General features: G+C 39.3%; 1 protein-coding gene across 3 annotated transcripts in view; it reads left to right on the plus strand.

Moving 5' to 3' along the window:
* Dennd4c (DENN domain containing 4C) overlaps positions 1–23,616 on the plus strand; it is a 104,885-nt gene that overhangs the window by 66,479 nt on the left and 14,790 nt on the right. For 2 of the 3 annotated variants that reach the window (XM_090330041.1, XM_090330043.1), the window contains 9 exons: positions 1,121–1,249; positions 3,787–3,931; positions 4,191–4,337; positions 9,532–9,654; positions 12,348–12,494; positions 16,086–17,227; positions 20,257–20,434; positions 22,979–23,088; positions 23,267–23,442. In XM_090330041.1, coding sequence (XP_090186167.1) covers positions 1,121–1,249; positions 3,787–3,931; positions 4,191–4,337; positions 9,532–9,654; positions 12,348–12,494; positions 16,086–17,227; positions 20,257–20,434; positions 22,979–23,088; positions 23,267–23,442 — 2,297 coding nt within the window. The remainder of the gene's footprint in view (positions 1–1,120; positions 1,250–3,786; positions 3,932–4,190; positions 4,338–9,531; positions 9,655–12,347; positions 12,495–16,085; positions 17,228–20,256; positions 20,435–22,978; positions 23,089–23,266; positions 23,443–23,616) is intronic. The other variant, XM_090330042.1, reaches the window with a different exon arrangement.

A 23,616-nucleotide genomic window follows, 5' to 3' on the forward strand; every position in this document is an offset into this window, starting at 1 on the left:
AGTTAACTACTCAAAAAGCTGCAAATGGAGCTGTGGCTGTTGGATCTGTGCTCACATTTATGTTTCTCTAGGAGCTAGTATGATAAGCTCTGTGTCATCATACCCATCTTTGTTTGTGATGGAGTCTGGAAAGTGTTTTGTCCAGACTGGCTGTGATTCCCCGCAATTTCCATCTCCCCCTGTAGCTAGGATTATAGACATGAGTTAATACCCAGAGTGCTTGTTACTTGCACCTGAGCATGTGTGTGCATGTGCCTGACTTGCCTTTTTTTTTTTTTTTTTTAAAGACATGAGTTTAAGCCGGATGCAGTGGCTCATGCCTGTAATCCTAGCTATTCAGGAAGCCGAAATCTGAGGGTCGAGGTTCAAAGCCAGCCCAGGCACTGAAGTCCATGAATTTTTTTTTTTTTTTTTTTGCCAGTCCTAGGCTTGAGCTCAGGGCCTGAGCACTATCCTTGGACTTTCTCAATGTTAGAGCTCTACCACTTGAGCCTCAGCACCACTTCCGGCTTTTTTCTATGTATGTGGTACCAAAGAATTGAACCCGGGCCTTTGTGCATGTTAGGCAAGCACTTTAACCACTAAGCCAAACTCCTGGCTCCAATGAAATTCTTAGCTCCAATTAACCACTAGAAAATGGTAAATGGGGCTGTGTCTCCAGGGCTAGGGCCGTAGCCTTGAGCTGAAGAGCTTAAGGACAGCACTCAGATCTAGAATTCAAATCCCATGACCGACCAAAACAAAAGAAAAGAAGAAAAAAAGACCTGAGTTTACAGACTTTGTTATACTGGCATCTTGGAGTTAATATCTTCAATTCCTTTAGCATAGAATTTAAAACATGGTAAGTGGAGAGATAGATATTTAATTTCAGAAGGGAATTATTTTTCATATTATGGAGAATAATCATTTGCTGTGTGGATTTACTAGCTCAAATAAAGGGCGTATCTGCATTATGTCTTATCTGATAAATAGGTTTTAAAAGTCACCTACTAAAATGCTAAAGCCATTACAAAGATAAATGTTTAACAACAGAGAATTTAGTATATTATTTTTTTAAATCTCTACAAGTTACAAACAGAATAATATATACTATTAATGGTTTGATACTATTTCTTGTTAGGTGTGCTATCGAGTAGTAATGCAGCTTTGTGGACTTTGGAGTCATCCTGTTTTAGCAGTGAGAGTTTTATTTGAAATGAAAACTGCTAAAATAAAGCCAAATGCTATTACCTATGGTTATTACAATAAGGTAAGTAGAATTGACATTAAGTAATATATCTTACTAAGAATGACAATTTTCTTTTTTTATTAAAAGGTTTGTTTTACTTTTTATGTTCTTTTGTTTTGCTTTGTTTTGTTTTGACAATCCTGGTGCTTGAACTCAGGGCCTGGGCACTGTCCTGGGGCTTTCTCAAGGCTAACACTCTACCACTTTAGTTACAGCACCAGTTCTGACTTTATATGTTTATGTGATACCAAGGAATCCAATCCATGGCTTCATGTATGCTAGGCATGCACTCTACTACTAGGACATGCTCCTGGCCATTTTTTTGTTGTTATTATTGGTTATGGGTCTTGAACTCTGGGCCTGAGGTCTTAAGGCTAGCCCTTTACCGCTTTGAGCCACAGTGCACTTCTGATTTTCTGGTGATTAATTGGAGATAAGTCTCATGAACTTTTTTTGAGAGGGTAGGGGAGGTGCCAGTCTTGGGGCTTGAACTCAGTCTAGGCACTGTCCTTGGACACTTTTTGCTCAAGACTAGTGTGCTGCCACTTGAACCACAGCACCATTTCTGCCTTTTTCTGAGTATATGGTACTGAGGAATTGAACCCAAGACTTCATGCATGTGAGGCAAGCAGTCTACCACTAGGCTATGCTCCTGGCCCTCTCATGGACTTTTTAGTGCCCAGGCTGGCTTTGAACCGTGATCCTTAGATCTCAGCCTCCTAAGTACCTAGGATTATAAGTGCGAGCCACTGCACCCAGCCTCTTTTTTTTTTTTTTTGTCAGTTTGGGGCTTGAACTCAGGGCCTGGATGCTGTCTCTGAGCCTCTTTGTGCTCAAGGCTAGCATTCTACCACTTGAGCCCACTTCCATGTTCTGACTGGTTAATTGAAGATCATAGTCTTTTGGGAACTTTTCTGCCTGGGTTGGTTTCAAACCATCATCCTCAGATTTCAGCCTCTTAAGTAGCTAGGATTACAGTGTAAGCCACTGGTACCCAGCTTAACACATTTTTAAATCCATTTGTTCATCATGAACACGTGGATTCCTTGGCTACTGGGAATATAGATACAGTAAACATAAGAATGCAGGTATCTAGGGCCAGGAGTTTGGCCTAGTGGTAGAGTGCTTGCCTAGCATGATTCCTCAGTATCACATATATAAAAAAGGCCAGAAGTGGTGCTGTGGCTCAAATGGTAGAGCTCTAGCCTTGAGAAAGCCCCAGGACTGGCAAGAAAAGAAAAGAATGCAGGTGTCTGTTTGAGAGATTCTGACTACTTCTGAATATAAAACCAGCAGTAGGATTACTGGATTGTTTGGTAGTACTGTTTTTAGTTTTTTGAGGTCCTCCACACTACTTTCCATAATGGCTATACTAATGTATCATCCCATCATCCTTTACAAAATTTCCCTTTTCTGTATATTGTTAACACTATTCTTCTTTTTTACTTATTTAATTAATTAATTAATTTTTTATGGGTCATGGGACTTCAACTCTGGGCCTGAGCACTGTCCCTGAGCTCTACAGCTCCAGGCTACCACCCTACCCTTGAGCCAAGCCTCACTTCAGTTTTCTAGAGGTTGATTAGAGATAAGAGTCTCAGGTCCTTCTGTGCGGGGCTGTCTATGAACCTCAGATCTCAGCCTCCTAAATTCCTAGGATTATTGTTCTTTTTTATAATACCCATTTCAACAGGTGCTTTATGATGTTGTAAGGGTTTTGTTTTGTTTTGTGGAAAAGAACAGTACTAGAGTTTGAACTCAGGGCCTTATCTTGTTAGGTAGGCATTCTACCTCATGATTCATGCCACAGCTTTTATGCTGTAGTTGTTTGTCGAATAAGATCTTAGTGTCCAGATAATCCTGTACTTGAGTCCTCTTCTTTATGTGTCTGTGTAATTGGAGTGATAGGTAAGTATTACCATATCCAACTTTTATTAGTTCATGTAATGTCTTAAGAACTTTCTGCCTGGGCTGGGCAAGCTTCTAAAACTACACCTCCCAAGTAGCTAGGTATTCCACTACTTGAATCACCCCTTCAGTTTGAATTACGTTTGTGTTGACTAGAGCTGTTGAGCATTTGTGTTTTGATTGTTGGTGGTACTCGAGTGTGAACTCAGGGATTGCTCGGCAGGCAGCTCTACTCTTGGAGCCAGGAGCCTCTTTGCTCTGGTTATTTTTGAGACAGGGTCCTATTTTTTTGCCTAGTCCAGCTGAGACCACAATCCTCGCATATATCTAGTCTCATCTAGATGTAGCTAGGATGGCAGCTGTACAACACTGTACCCATTTTTCTTTTCTTTTGAGATGGGGAATCTCATGAACTTTATTCTCTAGGCTGACCCTGAACAATGATTTTTTTTTGTTATATTTTGTTTTTCTCTGAGAATGGTTCTCTTTTTGCACTCCAGGCTGGTCCAGAACTAGTGATCTTCCTGCCTCAGCTTCCCAAATGCTGTGCATTGAGTTCAAGTATTTTTTTAATACCTGTGGCTAGCATAATCTTTTATATGTAATTGTGTATTTTTCAGTGATGATTCTAACTTTCATTTCACCTTTAGGTAGTTTTGGAGAGCCAGTGGCCTAGTAGTACCCGCAGTGGTATCTTTCTATGGACCAAAGTACGGAACGTGGTACATGGGTTGGCACAATTTAGGAAGCCACTTAAAAAGACTATGCAAAACTCACCAGTCTCCTCAATATCAGGTACTGTGTGATTGAGAAGAGCCTTACATTTTGAGTCACAGCTTTTTGAGCATATTAGTTTTTTATATGTAGTCGAACTTAAATTACATGCTGGTTGATATTTTCATATACAACTGAAGACAGGATACCTTAGTTCAAAAGTGTTTTTTATCAGAAACCTAGAAAGTATTGTGTAATTGTAAATGGACTTTGGGTCATTCATGTTTAGCTTCCGAGTATTAGTGCATGAGTTATTGAAGTACATTGTTCTTACCTTTAGCTCCTCAGAATGCCACAGGTGCAGGTGACGGGGACACGGGGAGCCGCGGTAGCGTGGATAGTTCTAGTGATGTTAACAGTGGCGAGCACACAGTCTTCGTCAGAGACTTAATCAGACTTGATTCCATTGATAATCATTCTAGCACAGGTACTAAATCTGTATTTTACTAACTCCTTACTCTCATGTTGAGCCTTTCCTTTTTCAGAGTTTTACAAACCTCTAGAGTTGGTGCAGTATGAATTGGAATTTGCAGAGTATATGTTAATGAGAGAAAATGACACTGTACCTAAACTGTAAAATAAGCAAGAGTGCTATAGACAGTACTAGACTATAATACTTTATATTGTTCAATATTAACTCGTGAAAGTATATGATACAGTTTTTAGAAATTGAGAGCTCTTCAGCATTAATAACACAATTGTAAATTTTTAAATGGAAAATGTATCTTAGAATGTTGAGATTATAGGTAATAAAGATTGAAGAAAATAAGCCATGTACCATGATAATAAAGGGTATTCTGTTCACTTGAAGAGACATTTAAAAGAAATCTGAGAAGTTTAACTATGGGCAAAATCTCTGTCCTCTGAAGTTAGAAATAAGCATAATTAAAGTAGCACTTTGGGCCAAAATACATGTGTTGCACATTCTTCTTGTGTTGTTTTTTGTTGTGGTGGTGGTAGTGGTTGTTAATATCTCAAACCTTTCTTTAAAAAGAATTCTGAATCTAATTCCTATGCTTCATCTGATGAACTTGTCTCAGTGACTGAAGTTTCCTTTTCTCTGCTCTTTGTTGCTCTGCTTTTTTGCTCTGTGCTGTTTCTTGGTGCTGCATTTGTCCTTGGCTGTCATGGTGTGGGTTGCAGACAGACTTTTCTGACATGGAGCTATGGATACACGTGTGCATTAATTCTACCCTTGAATGTTAACCACTTCAGGTAATTTTCCATTTATTAGGTTAAGTTTTTCTGACATTCAAGGGTGGGGGAAAGATGTCGCTTTACTGTAAATAACATTACAAGTAGAAGCAGTTTTCACTTTCTTAGCTTCAGATAAGCCCCTACTGAAAATACCCATCTAACATTTTGTGGTTAGTTTGCAAAACACATTTATTGTGTTATTTGAAAATATATTTTACTTTGTTAGAATTCTTACAAAGTTTAATTATAGCATCATTGTGAAAAATAGTGTTATTGACATTAAAGAACCCATTCACAGGTTAGCTATTGGCGTGGTTTGGAGGCAGTTTTTGCTTTCCAAAAACTAGTCAGCTTGATTTTTGTACCAAAACCCACCTTTTGATATATACAGCACCATGAATAAATCATTAATGCAATCTAAGGCTATGTATAGGCCACAATTTGTTTGTAATTAATTTTCAGTTCTATTAGTAAATGAACAAGTAGAATTTTTTTCTTTTTTTTTCATTCATTTTTTATTATAATTATTAGAAGGGTTACAGCAAGTAGAAATTTTTATGTGAGAAATTTTTAAAGCTGCTATGTTTTGTTTCTTGTGTTTATTTTCTGTAATACTTGAGAAGAATTGAGTTTCACGTATCAAAATTATTATCAGGAATGATGATAATAACAGTAGAGAATAAATCTCCTTCCCCTGTTATTCCTGTAAACTTTTAAACTTGTCTCATGTTAAGGCAGTTTAATCCTTAGTAGAAAAGCATAGTCTGCTAGTAATTGCAGGTAACTGGTGTAAGAAGTCCAGTCCTTGGGGAAGATCCTTTGCCTTCTTCGTATTTGTATTTGAAATTCTAAACATTGAACCATCACGTCTTCCACAGGGTGTCTAGTGAAGCTGTTTGATACTCTTGGAGTCCAGGTGTATGAATTGCTCATTTCATTAAGTATTATCTTGTGGGATGTTTCTCCTTGGTACCTGGTACTGAGTCACTGAGCTCTTAGGAGTATATATGAGTGTAATCAATCCACCCTGTTCCCAGACTGTTGTCCCATTTCATGTCCCCATGGTTAAGATAATCAGTTTATGCAAAGTTAGGATAATCTGAAACTAAGAATTCAATACAGTAGTGTTGGGGGGTTTTGTTGTTGTTGTTGTTTTGGTCCGTTGAGGGGCTTGAACTCTGGGCCTCGGTGAGCACCATCAAAGCTAGTGCTGTACCACGTTGAGCCATAGAGCCATTTATGGTTTTCTGGTAGTTAATTGGAGATAAGAGTCTCATGGACTTGCATGCCCAGGTTGGCTTTGAACCACAATCCTCAGAACTCAGCCTCCTAAGTAGCTAGAATTACAGGCATGAGCCACCCCACCTGGCTAAAGACTTTCTTTTGACATATGTCAAGCCTAAAGTCTAGGTGACTGTAATAAACAGCAGAATGTAAAAGATACTGCTTAATTTGTGTCATTCATTGGCATCTTTTTTGTTTAGTTTTGTTTTTGAGACAGAGTCTCGCTGTGGCTCAGGCTGTACAAAGCTTGCTCTGTAGCCCAGGGTAGCCTCAAAGTCTTGCTGCTTCAACACTCCTAAATGTTGTGTGTGCACTGCTTACACCATCATTGAGCTTTTCTCTCTCTCTCTCTCTCTCTCTCTCTCTCTCTCTCTCTCTCTCTCTCTCTCTCTCTCTCTCTCTCTCTCTCTCTCTTCTCTCTCTTCTCTCTCTTTCTTTCTTTCTTTGCTGGTACTGTGACTTGAACTCAGGAATTCATGTTCTCACTTGGCTGGATCTACCACTTCAGCTGCACCTCTTATCCCCCTGCCCGCCCCCCCCCCACACATACATGTTTTTTTTCCCATTTTTGTGGATCATGGAGCTTGAACTTGGCCTGGATGTTATTCCCTAAGCTCTTCACTTCAAGGCTACCAACCTACCCTTGAACTATACCCCACTTCCTGTTTTCTGGAGGTTAAAGAGTCTCGTGGACTTTTTGTGCTGGGCTGGCTTTGAATCTTGGTCCTCAGATCTCAGCCTCCTGAGTAGCTAGGATTACAAGCCTGAGCCACTAACCACCAAGCCCCACTTTTTTGTTGTTGGTGGTGGTGTGGTGGTCGTATGGCTTGAACTCTGCCTGGGCACTGTCCCTGAGCTCTTCAGCTCAAGGCTACCACCCTACACCTTGAGCCGCAGTGCCACTTCAGGTTTTTTGGAGGTTAATTGGAGTTAGGAGTCTCAGATCCTTTTCTGCCCAGGCTGGCTTTGAACTGCAATCCTCAGATCTCAGCCTCCTGAGTAGCTAGGATTACAGGCATGAGCCACTGAGCCTGGCTTTTTGTTTTTTGAGATGGAGTCTTTCAGACTTTTCTGCCAGGATAGCTTCCGTCTTCAGTCCTCTAATTTCCATCTCCTGGGTAGCCACTGGAGCCATTAGTAACTGGTCTTAGTTTTATTTTTTAAGTTATAGAGCATTAGTTCAAATAGAGTTTGCAGAAACCTTGTTTTGAAACAATTTCTAACTTACAGAAAAGTAGAAACTTTAGAAAAATTTGAGTATCTTTAATCTCATTTCTTTTCTGCTTAATGTATTGATTATTTTCATTATATGTGTATATATATATATATATACATATTTATTTTCCTAGATCATGTGAGTAGGATGTACATATATAGCTCTTTTACCTCTTCATGCCTCAGTGTTATTTTTTTAACTTATAGCTGAAATTAAGTTAGCAAATTCAGGAACTTTGTTATACTACTTTGATCTATGTCTATACTCCATTTTTTTGTTTGCAATTTTCCTTTGTGGTATTTTAATCACCCTCTCCTTTGTCACCTTTTACCCTAGCACAGTTCCTTTCTTCTGTCTAATATGTCCTTGCCCTTGCCGGAAAATTTGTTTTTGTTAATGTTGTAGAAAGTTACTTAATTTGAGTTTGTAGGATACTTTATTGGTATTAGTTTGTAGACATACTGCATATTCATACTGTATCTTTCTAAGATTGTTACATTTAGGAGCTTTCTGCATTTGCTTCCAGACTTTTCATAAACAGAGCTACAGTGTATATGTATGCCAATTAAAAAAAAAATCTTGGAGCTGGAGCATAGCCTAGAGGTAGAGTGCTTGCCTAGCAGGCACAAAGCCCTGGGTTCAATTTCTCAATACCTCATGCTCAGAAAAAGCTGAAAGTAGCACTGTAGCTCAAGAGGCAGAACTGGCTTTGAGCAGAAAGTATCCAAGAACAGTGCTCAGGCCCTGAGTTCATGCTCTAGGACTGGCCAAAAAAAAAAAATCTCCAATCCAAAGTCAGTTGACTTAAAAACAAACAAAACCCTTTGTTTTGTCCCATAGTAAGAATCTTGTCTTCCAGCAACAATTTGCTCAGTTATACTATACACTTAAAGCTATTACGGATTCATTCCACTCATTCTCCTGTGAGAAATAAGCCTGCTGAGTTATTCTGGGTCTTTTATTCCCAGGCTTTGTATACATACTCAAATTGTTTATTTGGAGGACTAGAAGGCATAGCTGAAGTGGTAGAGTGCCTGCCTTGGGAACATGAAGCCCTGAATTCAGTCCCCAGTACTGCCTACCACCAGCTCACAAAATTTTTTTGGATTTATCCTCTGCTAAACCTTTGTATGTGATTTTAACATTTCCTATGAAAATGTGTTACATCTCTAATAAAAACAACATTTAAATCATACGTAAACAGTTTTCTAGCCGGGCGCAGTGGCTCACACCTGTAATCCAAGCTACGCAGGAGGCTGAGATCTGAGGATCAAGGTTCAAAGCCAGCCTGGGCACAAAAGAACCTGAGACTCTTATCTCCAATTAACCTCTAGAAAACGAGAAGTGGGGCTTGGTTCAAGGGTAGGTGGTAGCCGTGAATTGAAGAGCTCAGGGACAGCGCCCAGGCCCAGGGATAGGGTGGTTGCCTTGAACTGAAGAGCTCATGGACAGTGCCCAGGCCGAGTTCAAGGCCCATAACCCACCAAAAAAAAAAAGTTTTCCTTTTTCTTTATTTTTTTCCATCTTACATTACTCTGTGTTATATAAAATTTTTATTGCTTTTTAGTTTATCATTCCATTATTGGTTTTTGCAAAGCATATATATGTGCTTTCTTAGAAATAGGTGGCATTCTACGGACATATTCTATAAGACGCTTGCAAACATCTTATGCACATTGTTTTAATTTACCATGAAGAAATTAAGATTCAGATAGTGCTTCAGACATGGCATGTCTTCAGTGTTTGATATTCCAGTTTCTAATGTTCTTTGCTTTTCACTGTTTTTAAAATGTGTGCCTTGTGAGCTTCTTTGTCTTTCTTTTCTCTGAGTTTGCCTGTATATTTCAGTGGGATTTCTTTTTATATTTTATGAATGGATTGTAAATATATGATAATAATTACAAGCTTACATTGTTTTTAACAGGTGGTCAGTCTGACCAGGGCTATGGGTCTAAGGATGAACTGATAAAGGATGATACAGAAACTCATGTGTCTAAAGAACAAATGGCACAAGTGTTGGTAACTAAAACAGAAGTTCAGCTACAAGGTAAAGTCTTAGTGCTTTTGGCGTATATTCACTAAACTGTCTATTACTTAAAATGTTATCCTGATTGATAATTCTAGTGATAATATTCTGGGAATAAAGGTTAATTCATAGGCATCTGTATTATTATTAATGTAGATTATGACAGTTTCTGAAATCAAGAATTTAAAATCAAAGAGCATTTAATTTTGCAGAAAGGCACTATCTATTGAGAGATTCATTTGTCAAAGTTATATGGGTATTTTGTGACAAGCAGAACTAATTTTTTTTTTTTTGGTGGGTCATGGAGCTTGAACATGGCCTGGGCACTGTCCCTGAGCTCTTCAGCTCAAGGCTACTGCCCTACTCATGAGCCAACCCCACTTTCCGTTTTTCTAGAAGTTAGTTGGAGATAAGAGTCTCAGGTCCGGGGGAGGGAAACGGGTACCAAGACATGTGAAAGGGTATCAATGTATGTGAATTAATGCACCTTCTATCTGGCAAATATCATGTTACCCTTTTACTAATTACAATAAAAAAAAAAAGTCTCAGGTCCTTTTGTGCCCCCAGCTGGCTTTGATCCTCAGATCTCAGCCTCCTAAGTAGCTTGGATTACAGGCTTGAGCCATTAGGCCCAGCAGGACTACTTTTAAACCATCAAATTTGTATTCCAGAGTTCCTTTCTTTTTTTTTTTTTTTGTCAGTTGTGGGACTTGAACTCTGGGCTTGAGTGTTGTCCCTGAGCTTTTCAGATTAAGGCCACAGGCCCATTTATTAACTTATTTACTTAGTTAATTTATTTATTTATTAATTTATTTATTTATTATTTTTTTGCCAGTCCTAGAGCTTGAACTCAGGGCCTGAGCACTCTCCTTGGACACTTTTTGCTCCAGGCTAGTACTCTGCCACTTGAGCCACAGCACCACTTCCAGCATTGTCTTAGTATGTGGTACCAAGGAATTTAACCCAGGGCTTCATGCATGCTAGATGAGCACTCTACCATGAGGTTATGCTCCTGGCCCCAGCCCATTTATTTATTTATTTATTTATTTATTTATTTTTTTATTTTTTTTTTTATTTTGCCAGTCCGGGGCTTGAGCTCAGGGCCTGAGCACTGTCCTTGGACTTTCTCAAGGCTAGAGCTCTACCACTTGAGCCTCAGCACCACTTCCGGCTTTTTTTCTATATGTGGTACCAAGGAATCGAACCCGGGTCTTCATGCATGCTAGGCAAGCACTTTAACCACTAGGCCAAACTCCCGGCCCCCCCAGCCCATTTATTTTTAAAAGGCTTTTTCACTAGCCTTCACTAGCCTTTTTTTTTTTTTTTAAAGTAGTAAAGGGGCTTAAACTCAGGGCTTGTGCACTGTTCTGAGCTTTTTTGCTTTGAGCCCTAGCACTACTTCCAGTTTTCTGATGGTTAATTGGAGATACAAGTCTCTTTGAATGTCCTACCTGTTCTGGCTTCAAACCACAATCCTCAGATCTTAGCCTCCTGAGTAGCTAGGATTAGTCTCCAGTCACCTGGGCTTCCCTACCTTCAAATATCTTGTGGATTTTTTTCCCTGATGTGTCAGAAATAGTCTTTGTTTTTTTTTTTTTTTCTTTCCCTCATTCCTGGGCTTGAACTCAGGTCTGAGCACTGTACTTGGGCTTTCTCAAGGCTGAGCTCTACTACTTGAGCCACAGCACAACTTTGGCTTTTTTTTTTGTATGTGGAACCGAGGAATCAAACCCTGGTCTTTGTGCATGCTAGGCAAGCACTCTACCACTAGGCCAAACTCCTGACCCCATTTTCTTTGTTTTTATAGGATTCATTGAGGTAGAGATGATTTATTGTAATAATTTTATGGAAATTCAAGAAATACTTTGGTATATGGTAATAAGATATTCTCCCATTGCTGCTTTAAAAAATTTTTTTTTCTTTTTGTGCTAGTCCTGAGGTTTGAACTGAAGAGTCTGGGCACTAACCCAAGGCTTTTTTGCTCAAGGATATCACTCTACCAATTGAGCCACAGATCAACTCTTGTCTTTTGGTGATTAATTGGAGATAAAAGTCACACAAAATTTTCTTGTCCAGGCTGGCTTTGAACCACAATCCTCAGGTCTCAGCCTCCTTAGTAGTTAGATGATAGGCCTGAATCACTGGTGCCCAGTGTGCTGTTGTACACAGAAATGTATTTTATTTACTATTTCTTATTTTATCCTCCATATTTCTGTAGAATTGAATCCTTTTTCTGTTTATCAAGTAATAACAATTACAACTGAAAGCCAATTCACTCAGAAGATTTAGGATTATTAAATGCTAAAAATCAAACTTCAGTCAGTAGTGGTAATGTTTATGACTGTCATAAGTTAAGCCAGTCGGTAATAAGTTATGTACTTGAATTAAAAATATATATTCAGGCCAGGAGTTTGGCCTAATGGTAGTGTGCTTGCCTAGCATGCATGAAGACATAGGTTCAATTCCTCGCTACCACATATATAGGAAAAGCCGAAGTGATGCTGTGGCTCAAGTGGCAGAGTGCTAGCTTTGAGAAAGCCCAAGGACAGTGCTCAGGCCCTGAGTTCAAGCCCCAGGACTGGCAAAAAAATAATACATGTATGTATGATTATATGTGGTGTGTATATATATGTACGTACATAAATGTACATGTAGGTTTACTCTGGTATTGGCCAAAGTTAGAACGATAACATCTAAGTATTTTTTTTTTCCAGATATCTGTGATGTATCTGCTATGGTAGCAAAACATTCACAACCTACTCCAGAGACTCAGAGTCCTATTGACCCTCCTGCTTGGGGCAGCAGTATTGTGAAAGCTCCATCTGGAATATTTGATATCAATAACAGGAAAGGTAGCACTGGTGAGTCTTTATTTTATTAAATATCTAGGCTGTGTTTAAATAAGTTAGTAAACTAACTCAATTGTACTAGACATGTTAGAAACCCAGAAGTGAATCTGAATCTAATAAATTGGCTAAGTAAGAAGTTAAAGTCTTGTTTTTTAAAGATGTGGTTGGGAGCTATATGTGGTAGTAAGTGCCCATAATCTCAGCAATTAAGAGACCAAGACAGAAGGATCTTGGGTTTGAGGGCTGCCTATCTCAAGCTATCATGAACTACATGGAAAGACCCTGTCTTACAAATAAGCTAACAACAACAAAAGATACAGTTTTGCCTCTCTGTTTTTGGGTTCTGCTCAACACAGCATAGGTTGAAAATATTAGAAAAAAATTTGTATCTATGTTCAGACTTTCTTATTGTTATTATTTATCCAACAATAAGATATAACCTTGTATGAGGTTGGGTTTTTTTTTTTTTTTTTTTTTTGGTCTGTTGTGAAGCTTGAATTTTGGGCCTGGGCTTTTCAACTCAAGGCTAGTGCTCTACCACTTTGAGCCACGGTGCCACTTCTAGTTTTCTGGTGGTTAATTGGAGGAGATAAGAGTCTTACTGATTTTTGTAGTTGAGCTGGCTTTGAACCACAATCCTCAGATCTCAGCTTCCTGAGTAGCTAGAATTACAGGAGTGAGCCTCCAGCACCCAGTTGTATGAGATATTCAAAATAATCTAAAGATAAGCTAACGCATATAATAGAGTATATCTTAACTTACATGTAAATATGGTGCCATTTTATATGACTTAAATATAGGTGTATTTTAGTATTTATAGGATGCAAAGAGACATCTGCATTTAATTTTTGTGTGTGTATATGTGCACACATGTGCGCGCACCAAATTGGGACTTGAACGTGGGGCTTTGAACTGTGAACTTCAAATCTCAGCCTCCTGAATAGCTAGGCTTATAGTCATGATCCATTGATGCCTAGCATTGCATTTATTATCAATGTTCAATGAGCTATACTCCTGTACTTTTTAACTCTTTTGCGTTTATTTATTTATTCATTCATTTATTTATTTGTGGATCATGGGGCTTGAACTCGGCCTGGGTACTGTCCCTGAGCTCTTCAGCTCAAAGCTACCAACCTTACCCTTGAGCCACGCTCCACTTCCCGTTTTCTAGAGTCAGTTGGAGATAAGAGTCTCAGGTCCTTTAGTGTCTGGGCTGGCTTTGAACCTTGATCCTCAGATCTCAGTCCTGAGTAGCTAGGATTACAGGCATTAGCCACCGTGCCTGGCTGCATTTAATTTTTCAAAGGATAGCTATGCATATTATGTGGATTGTCTTTCCTCTTGTAGTACCTAATCCCAGTTTGGCCACTCTTTTTATAAATCATAGGAGTATATTGTACACTTATACTTGTCAAAAACACACATGTGGAGCCGGGCATGGTGGCGCACACCTGTAATCCTAGCTACTCATGAGGCTGAGATCGCAGGATCGAGGTTCAAAGCTAGCCGGGTACCAAAAAGACTTGTGAGACTCTTATCTCCAATTAACGACCAGAAAACCTGAAATGGGGTTGTGGCTCAAGGGGTAGGACAGTAGCCTTGAGCTGAAGAGCTCAGGGACGGTGCCCATGCCCAGAGTTCAAGTCCCACTACAGACAGAAGCACGCGCGTGCAGGCACGCGCACACGCAAACACACACACACATGGTATGGTGGCACATGTTCATGAAGGAGACATACCTAGGAGGATCTGAGACGAAGACTTTCTGAAAAATAACTATGAAATGGCCATTTTTATTTGAAAATTGAAAATAAAGCATGCCATAAATTCCTATAAATAAAATGAGAGCCAATACTTATAAAAATCTATTTTTCATATGTTGGGAATAGTTTTGAAAAAAGTTTGTTTTTTTTTAAAGGTCAAAAAGAACCTTGAGACTAGAAGTATAGCCTAGTGGTAGATTGCTCCCCTAGCATGTGTCAAGCCCTAGATTTGATTCCTTGGTACCACATACACAGAAAAAGCCGGAGATAGTGCTGTGGTTCAAGAGGCAGAGCGCTAGCCTTGAGCAGAAAGTGTAGGCCCTGAGTTGAAGCCCCAGGACTGACAAAAGCATAGAATCCTGAAGGCTAAAATGTGATTCAGGTGAAAGACCCTGAGTTCAAATCCTTAATACTGTTTCTCCCTCCACTCCTTAAAAAAAAAAAAACAAACAACAAAACCCAGCCAGAATCCTACATACTCAGGAAGCTGAGATCTGAGGATTGCTGTTCCATGCCAGCCTGGCAGGAAGAGACTCTTATCTGCAATTAACTACCTCAAACCCCAGCAAACCCAGAAGTGGAGTTGTGGCACAAGTGGTAGAGCATTAACCTTGAGCCAAAAAAAATCATCAGACAGCGCCCAGGCCTTGGTTTCAAGCACAACTGGCATGCATGTGCACACACACACACACACATGTACGTGCACACGCGCACATACACATACACACTCATGAGCACATCCTGAAATCAGTATGGAAGATTTAAACAGATTGTAGCTAGGTATGGTAGCATAACAGAGGCCTGAGATTTGAGTTTCAGGTCAGCTTCAATTATATTTGCAAGACCCTGTCTCAGAAAAACAAAAATAGACCATAGTGTAACAGAGATAACTTTTCCACAAAAACTTTTAAATCTTGGTTTAAAACACACTAAGAATCTTGGGACTGGAGGTACAGGAACAGCATCAGACCCTGCATTCAGGACGAGGTCTGGGAAGAACCAAAGAAGAGAATCTCAAATATGAGTAAGTGGTGTTTTAGTTAGTTGAAGGAGTGTTTTATAACAATACCATATCACGAGGTGACTTACAAATAACCAGGTCTATGTTTTCATACAGTCTTTTATATGCAAACTGCCTGCTTTTCCTGGAATCATGTTGTAGTTGAAAGCTAGTGATAGTCTGTGGAGTCTCTTTTTAAGGATATTAATGCTGTTATGAGAGTTATACCTTACAACCAGCGATCTCCTAAAGGCCTTCCCTTGGGCTGTGAATGTGGCTTAGTGGTGGTAGGCTTATCTCGCATGCATGAAGCCCCTCAGTACCACATAAACAGAAAAAGCTGGCTGGGAATGTGGCTCAAGTGGTAGAGTGCTACCCTTGAGCAAAAGCTCAGGGACAGTGCACAGGCCCTGAGTTTGCTTTTGGTCTTAGAGTAGGAAAAAATTGGGTAACATCAGGGTCTTTTTACTTACTTGCTTCTTTCAAATCTGGAGTTGTTTTGTAAGACTAGTGGCATATTTTTAGTTGCTTCATGAAATACTAGATCTTTGAGAGTTGGGCTTAATGTCTGCTATTTATTTACCATTGCTTTCCTAGCACTTCACAGTTGATAGCTTTCTGATATTTGTTGAAGGAATATATTGAAAAATATTTTTAAAACACAAGATTTTATCAGCCTTTTTAGAATTTACCATCTAAGATTCAGTTCTTGGTTTTGCCACTTGAAAGCAATTCTTTTACTTAAAAATAGGTTTTCTGAACATTTTGCTTTTTATCAGGTGTCACTTTCATAAAGAGAAAAGAATGAATTCATTTTTAATATTGTACTGTCATTTTTAGGTAGTACATCAAATGCATTATTTTCTACTCAAGATCCACTTGAAGATACAGTATTTGAAGTTACTAATTTCAAGAAGATTGGTGACAAAGGAGAAAGAAGACATAAGCATTTCTCAGAGAGGAGTTGTAGTTTTAGTTCTGAAAGTCGAGCAGGAATGTTACTTAAGAAAAGCAGTTTGGACTTGAACTCAAGTGAAATGGCTATCATGATGGGAGCAGATGCCAAGATTCTCACAGCAGCGTTGACATGTCCTAAGACTTCTCCACTTCACGTTACAAGAACCCTCAGCTTTGAGAATGCTAGTGGTCATCTAGTGGACACCAGGACTCATGTATCTGAAAGCACTTGGGATTCTGAACATAAATCATCTGTGTTAGAGATGCTTGAGGAAGGCCAAGAATTCTTAGAGCCTGTCGATGATGATGTAGCTAAAATTTCGTCACCAGTTACATTTGACAGTCTTCAAAATGATAGTAACAGCAGTCAATCCAGAGACTTGAAAGCAGGATCCAAACAATTAATGAATAAGCGAAGCAGTTCACATGGTACAGTTAAGGCCATTGAAAGGGAAGATGTTGAAACTGGACTAGATCCTTTGTCTCTTTTAGCTACTGAATGGACAGAGGAAAAATCTGATTCTGAAGAGAAGATGCTTTCTCCTGTTATTTCAAGGAATCTGGCTGATGAAATTGAAAGCTACATGAACTTAAAAAGTCCCCTGGGGAATAAATCTTGTAGTATGGAGTTGCATGGAGAAGGAAACACTGGTGTTGCTGGTAATCACCCTTTAGAAAGGAGGTCAAGCCTACCTTTTGATCATGGACCACCAGCACAAGAAAATCCAGACAGTGAAAAGAGCTCCTCTGTAGTGTCCCGATCTAAAACTTTTGCTGGGCGTTTTAAGCAGCAAACTCCATCTCGAACTCATAAGGATCGTTCAACATCTTTATCAGCATTGGTACGATCTTCACCACATAGCCCACTGGGCTCTGTAGTAAATTCATTGTCAGGGCTAAAGCTGGATAATATACTCTCGGGACCCAAGATAGATGTCCTAAAATCTGGTATGAAACAAGCAGCAACAGTAGCCAGTAAGATGTGGGGGGCTGTAGCATCTGCCTATAACTACTCAGATGATGAGGTAAGAAAATTATATACATGTCTGTCTGAGATAGGCATGTTTGTGTGTATGTGTTCTATTTCTTAAAATAATGTAAACATATATGTAAGAAAACTGTGTAATCACTGGGTGCAGTGGCTCATGCCCATAATCCTAGCTATTCAGGCGGCTGAGATCTGAGGATCAAGGTTCAAAGCCAGCCTGGGCACTAAAGAATGTGAGACTCTTATCTCCAATTAATCATTAGAAAACGGGAAGTAGGGCTGTGGCTCTAAGGGTACCTAGGGGTACGGTGGTAGCCTTGAGCTCAAAAGCTCAGGGACTACACCCAAGCTCAGGGGTAGGGCGGTAGACTTGAACTGAAGAGCTCAGGGACAGCGCCCAGGCCCAGAGTTCAAACCCGATGGCCAAAAAAGAAAAAGAAAACTGTATAATGTAGAAATAACACAATAAGATAACTTTGTAATTGTATAGATAAATGTAAGTTAAATTTTAAATATAAGTTAAGTTTATTTTGTTGAAAGTACTAATGATTTGTATTTGAAATTAATACTTCAATAATACTTTACTCTGAACTAGCATTTATTTTATATTATCTCCTTAATACATTGTTCTGCAGCTTAATTCACAGATGTTACATTGCACAGCAAAATTATTGCCTTTAGAAATTCATTGTACATAGAATTATTAGATTTCTTAGTGGGGTGCGGTGGCTCCCGCCTGTAATCCTAGCTACTCAGGAGGTTGAGGTCTGAGGATGAAGGTTCAAAGCCAGCCCGCACAAAAGGACCTGCGACTCTTATCTCCAATTAACCTCTAGAAAATGGGAAGTGGGGCTTGGCTCAAGGGTAGGGGGTAGCCTTGAGATAAAAGAGCTCAGGGACAGCACCTAGACCAAGTCAAGTCCCATGACCAATCAAAAAAAAAAAAAGATTTCTTATGAAAATACAAGTGAAGAAATCTTGCTTACTTAGTAGAACATTAAAACTCACAGAATTATACAATTCTAGATTACTTATCTTTAATTTTAATAGCATCCCTATGAAGGTAGTAGTATTGTTGTCATTACTTTGTCAGAGATGTTAACTTGCCAATTTCATACAAGTAGTGAGTGACAGAAGTAGGAATTGGAAGTTATGAGATTAGCTGTGGAATCCATGCCCTTATGTTAGCATTATCTTAAGACATTAAAAGAGATTCATGTTGAAGACTGTGCAGAAAAACGAACACTAAATGATATCTAACTTGCACTTTGAAGGATCTCTTACAAAATTTTGATTAGTCATAATGATAAGGTGGCAGAATGGTATATCTGAGAGAATAGTATGAAGAGATATGCATTTAAGATAATATCATTTCAGATTGCTAGAAGAGATACAGGAAAATAAATTGGACAAATGAAACTTAATATGCTATTTGGAGGAGAGCTACATAGAACAAGTATCAACAGAGGGACCATCTAATTGCCTTATGGTTTTGAAAAAAATCCTTTCACTTCGTCATTTGTACTTGGAATGTGACCGTGTAAAATTCCATATAGTCTTTAATCTTTTCTTGCCATAGACCTGGTATCAGTAACACTGCCTACCAAAGGACAAATAAAATATGCTGAATAATTCTTTGCAAATGAAATAGTGAATTAAAACTCTACCTTGGTATCGGTGATTCATGCCTGAATTTCTAGCTACTTGAGGCCAGGATCCGAGGATCACAGTTTGAAACTAAAACATCAAAACTACTGTGTTGGGCTGGGAGTTTGGCCTAGTGGTAGAGTGCTTGCCTACCATTCATAAAGAACTGGGTTCAATTCCTCAGTACTACATACACAGAAAAAGCCAGAAGTGGTGCTGTGGTTCAAGTGGTAGAGTTCTAGCCTTGAGAAAGCCCAAGGACAGTATCCCAGGCTCTGAGTTCAAGCTCCAGGACTGACAACAAAAAAAAAAAGTGACTCAAGTCAGTGACTCAAATGATAGAGTACTATAGAGTACTAGCCTTCAGCTAAAACTCAGGAACAGTCCCCAGGTACTGAGTTCAAGTCCCAGGACTGGCACAAAAACAAAACAGCAACAAACAAAATAACCCTCTGTGAGATACTTATAAACTTAAGACATAGAGATATGAATAAAAATGACTTAGAGCTTTTGGGGCCAGGAGTTTGGCCTAGTGGTAGAGTGCTTCCCTCGCATGCACGAAGACCCTGGTACAATTCCTTGGTACCACATACATAGAAAAAAGCCGAAAATGGTGCCGAGGCTCAAGTGGTAGAGCTCTAGCCTTGAGAAAGTCCAAGGACAGTGGTCAGGCCCTGAGTTCAAGCCCAGGACTGGCAAAAAAAGAGAGAGAGAAAGAAAAAAAGACTTAGAGCTTTTTTTGTACAAGTTTTAAAACTTTTTATATTTAAACAGCAGGGGATTAATTATATATATAGTACATCAATAAAGCACATTGTTTATAGGAATTGAAATATAGTGGACATATTTAGGGGTAATAAGATAAATGAGGGCTGGGAGTTTGGCCTAGTGGTTAAAGTGCTTTCCTAGCATTCACGAAGACCTGGGTTCGATTCCTTGGTACCACATACATAGAAAAAAGCCGGAAGTGGTGCTGAGGCTCAAGTGGTAGAGCTCTAGCCTTGAGAAAGTCCAAGGACAGTGCTCAGGCCCTGAGCTCAAGCCCAGGACTGGCCAAAAAAAAAAAGTTTAGAAAAGAGAGAAGTTTGTGATTTCTATGTGGTTAAATGCCTAATAAATGACAGAGAGCCTAGAACTCTTCCAAAGCATCTACCTTAAATTATACTGGTATCTTTTTTGGATGTAGCTTTTAGCATTCTTCCATTTTATAATGAATATTGAGACACCAGACCTTCTACACACCTGTTGCATGGTACAGTGTTATCATCTTATAGGTCATTTGCTAAATGTATTCAAGTATGAGAGAAAAGTTTTAAATAGTAGTAGGATGAGTTTATGGCTTTGAAAAATGAGAGATAGTTTAAGATACAGAGTTTTATGTAACCAGTATATGTGTGGTTTTATTCTTTTCCATTAAAGGAAGAAACTGATAAAGATTATAGCTTTCCAGCTGGCCTAGAAGATCATATTTTGGGGGAGAATATGTCAACTAACACAAGTATTTCAGGGTTGGTTCCCAGTGAACTTACCCAGAGCAACACAAGTCTTGGAAGTAGCAGCAGCAGTGGCGATATTGGAAAAACACATTACTCAACAGGTATGAATTACATGTGTATTATGTGTATATAAATAAATATGTACTTGGGGATAAACGGGTGCTTTACCACTAAGCTCTGCCTGATTTAATAACCCTGCCGTAACTCTCCGTTATTTTAAATTCCCCTTGTTACGATGATCTGAAATTTTTTTTTTAAAAAAATAGCCATTTCTACTAATTACAATAAAAAAGAAAAAAAAATAGCCATTTCTACTACTCTGATTTTATATGAGCCACAAGTACTCCAGTTACCTATTGGGTTTAATTTTAGGTATATATATTGATGAATTATATCAGTTCTCAGGCTTTAAGATACATAAAAATCACTACGATTTTAAAATAAGTAGTTATCTAGTTGAATATCAATGGCTTATAAATATAATCCTAGCTACTCAGAAGGCTGCAACCTGAGGATCGGTTTGAAGCCAGCCCACGCAGACAAATTTAAGAGACTCATCTCTAGTTTTGCAGCAAAAAGCCAGAAGTGAGGAGTGGCTCAAATAATGGTAGAGTGCAGCCTTGAGCAAAAAAGCTAAGCAAGAGCTAAAGGCCCTAAGTTTAAGCTTCAATGCTGATAGGGGGGGGAAAAAAGCACAACAACGACAAAACTATGCAAACACACATAGTGACTAAACTTTAGCCTTAACTGAATTTATGGGATGGGGCTTTGGAAATAAGTATTTGTAATCTGTGTCTGGTTGATAACTATTTGGCCAGATTTTAAGGATCATTAGAATTTCTTAGCTTTGCCGAGCGCAGTGCCTTACGCCTGTAATCCTAGCTACTCAGGAGGCTGAGATCTGAGGATCAAGGTTCAAAGCCAGTCCACGCACAAAAGAACCTGACACTCTTATCTCCAACTGACCTCTAGAAAACGGGAAGTGGGGCTTGGCTCAAGGGTAGGGTGGTAGCCTTGAGCTGAAGAGCTCCGGGCCAGCACCCAGGCCAGAGTTCAAGCCCCATGACCCACCAAAAAAAAAAAAGATATTAGTGCCTCATACCTGTCATCCTACCCACTTAGTAGGCTAAAATCTGAGGTTTGAAGTTCAAAGCCAACCCAGACAAATGAGTCTTTGAGACTCTTCAATTAACCAAAAAGAAGCTGGAAATAGAGCTGTGACTCAAATGGTGGAGCAGGAACAGAAAAGGCTGAGGGAGAGCTGAAGGGCCTGGTTGAATTCATGCCCCAGTATCAGCATACAAAAATGAAATAGGACTTTTTCTTCCCCACCCCTTCTTTTTTTTTTGAGGCAGAATCTCACTAAGTAGTCCAAGCGAGTCTCAAGCTCACTGTCTTCCTGCCTGAGCCTCCTCCATTCTGAAATTGTAGCTGTGTGCCACAATATTGAAGGGTTGTTTTGTTTGTTTTCTCCAGTCCTGGGCCTGAGCACTGTCTGGGCCTGAGAGCTTCTACCACCTTGCCTCAGCACCTCTTCCTGCTTTTTTCTATGTATGTGGTATGGAGGAATCAAACCTGGGTCTTTGTGCATGCTAGGCAAGCACTCTACCACTAGGCCAAACTCCCAGCCCCTGAAGTTTTTGTTTTTGTTTTTTTCTCTATTTTTTTCTTATTGTGAAAAATTCCAAATTGAAAGAATTGAGGGCCCCGGGACTGGCAAAAAAAAAAAAAAAAGTAAATTGAGTAAGTAAACAATTATATATTCTCTACTTAGACCTAATTAACGTGTGTATGTGCATATGCCAGTATTGGGACTTGACCTCAAGGTCTTACATTCTAGCTTGGTTTTTTTTTGCTCAAAGCTGGGGCTCTAGCATTTGAGCCATGTAGCTCCACCTCAAGAGTCTTCTGGGGCCCAGAGTTTGGACTAGTGGTAGAATGCTTGCGTAGCATGCACAAAGACCTAGGTTCATTTTCTTGGTGCCACATACATAGACAAAAGCCAGAGAAGGGAGGCCAGGCGCGGTGGCTCATGCTTGTAATCCTAGCCACTCAGGAGACTGAGATTTGAGGATCATGGTTCAAAGCCAGCCTGCGCACGAAAGGACCTGAGACTTATATCCCTAGAAAATGAGAAGTGGGGCTTTTCTCAAGGGTAGGGTGGTAACCTTGTAGCACTCAAGCCAAGTTCAAGCCCCATGACTCCCCCCCCCCCCAAAAAAAAAGCTAGAAGTGGTTCTGTGATAAAACTTTAGCCTTGAGAAAACGTGAGGACAGTGTTCAGACCCTCAGTTCAAGCCCCAAGACTGGCTTGAAACCTGGATTCTTAGATTTTAGGTTTTTGAGTAGGAATATGGTGGACATGATCCACAAGCAGTCGGCCATAGACTTAATGTTATCTACATAGTTATATGTATACATCATTATATATTGTATATAACCATTTGAAAATAAAGCAGATTTCACAGCAGTCCCTCCTTAAATACTTTGACATTTATTTCCAAAACATAAGAATAGTTTTCTACATGTTTTGGCTGTTTGTGGTCTTGGAGTTAAACTCAGGGCAAGCACATGATAGCAACAAGCACTATACCACTGAGATTTGTTCCCAGCATATAATGTGTTACACTTACTCTCTTCTCTAGGTGAAGTTCCATTTCCAAGAGGAATAAGGAGGCAGGACTTTGAAAAATCAGACCATGGTTCATCTCAAAATACCAGCATGTCTAGCATCTATCAGAATTGTGCAATGGAGGTAAAAGTTCTGTCTTTGCCCATCTTTATATAAGACAATGAAATGATAATTTCTCCTATAGTGTAATAAAGCTATTAATTCCAGATATGACCAATAGAATAATTGAAATCCTATTTATGTCAAGAAAATGTCCTGTAAAATTTGATTTCGATTTTCAGTGTTCTTGTTTTTCTATCAGGTTTTGATGTCAAGTTGTTCACAATGTATAGCTTGTGGAGCATTAGTTTATGATGAAGAAATTATGGCTGGGTGGACGGCAGATGATTCAAATTTGAATACAACCTGTCCATTTTGTAAAAGCAACTTCTTGCCTCTTCTCAATGTAGAATTCAAAGACTTGAGAGGCTCTGCAAGGTTAGTAATCTCTGTGTTCTCCCAAGAGGTAAGTGCTCCTTGGAAGGCATGACTCCTGGGGCGAGAGAATAACTCTCATAGCATGTTCCAGGTCTGCCTGTCATTGTCTCTTTCACCTTTCGTAGTAGATTAGAGGATATTAGGAATAAAGTGCATACTGCTTTTTTTTTTTTT

The sequence above is a fragment of the Megascapheus bottae genome, chromosome 3 (genome assembly GCF_031878675.1).
Source record: "Megascapheus bottae isolate mThoBot1 chromosome 3, mThoBot2.hap1, whole genome shotgun sequence".
Lineage (NCBI taxonomy): Eukaryota > Metazoa > Chordata > Mammalia > Rodentia > Geomyidae > Megascapheus > Megascapheus bottae.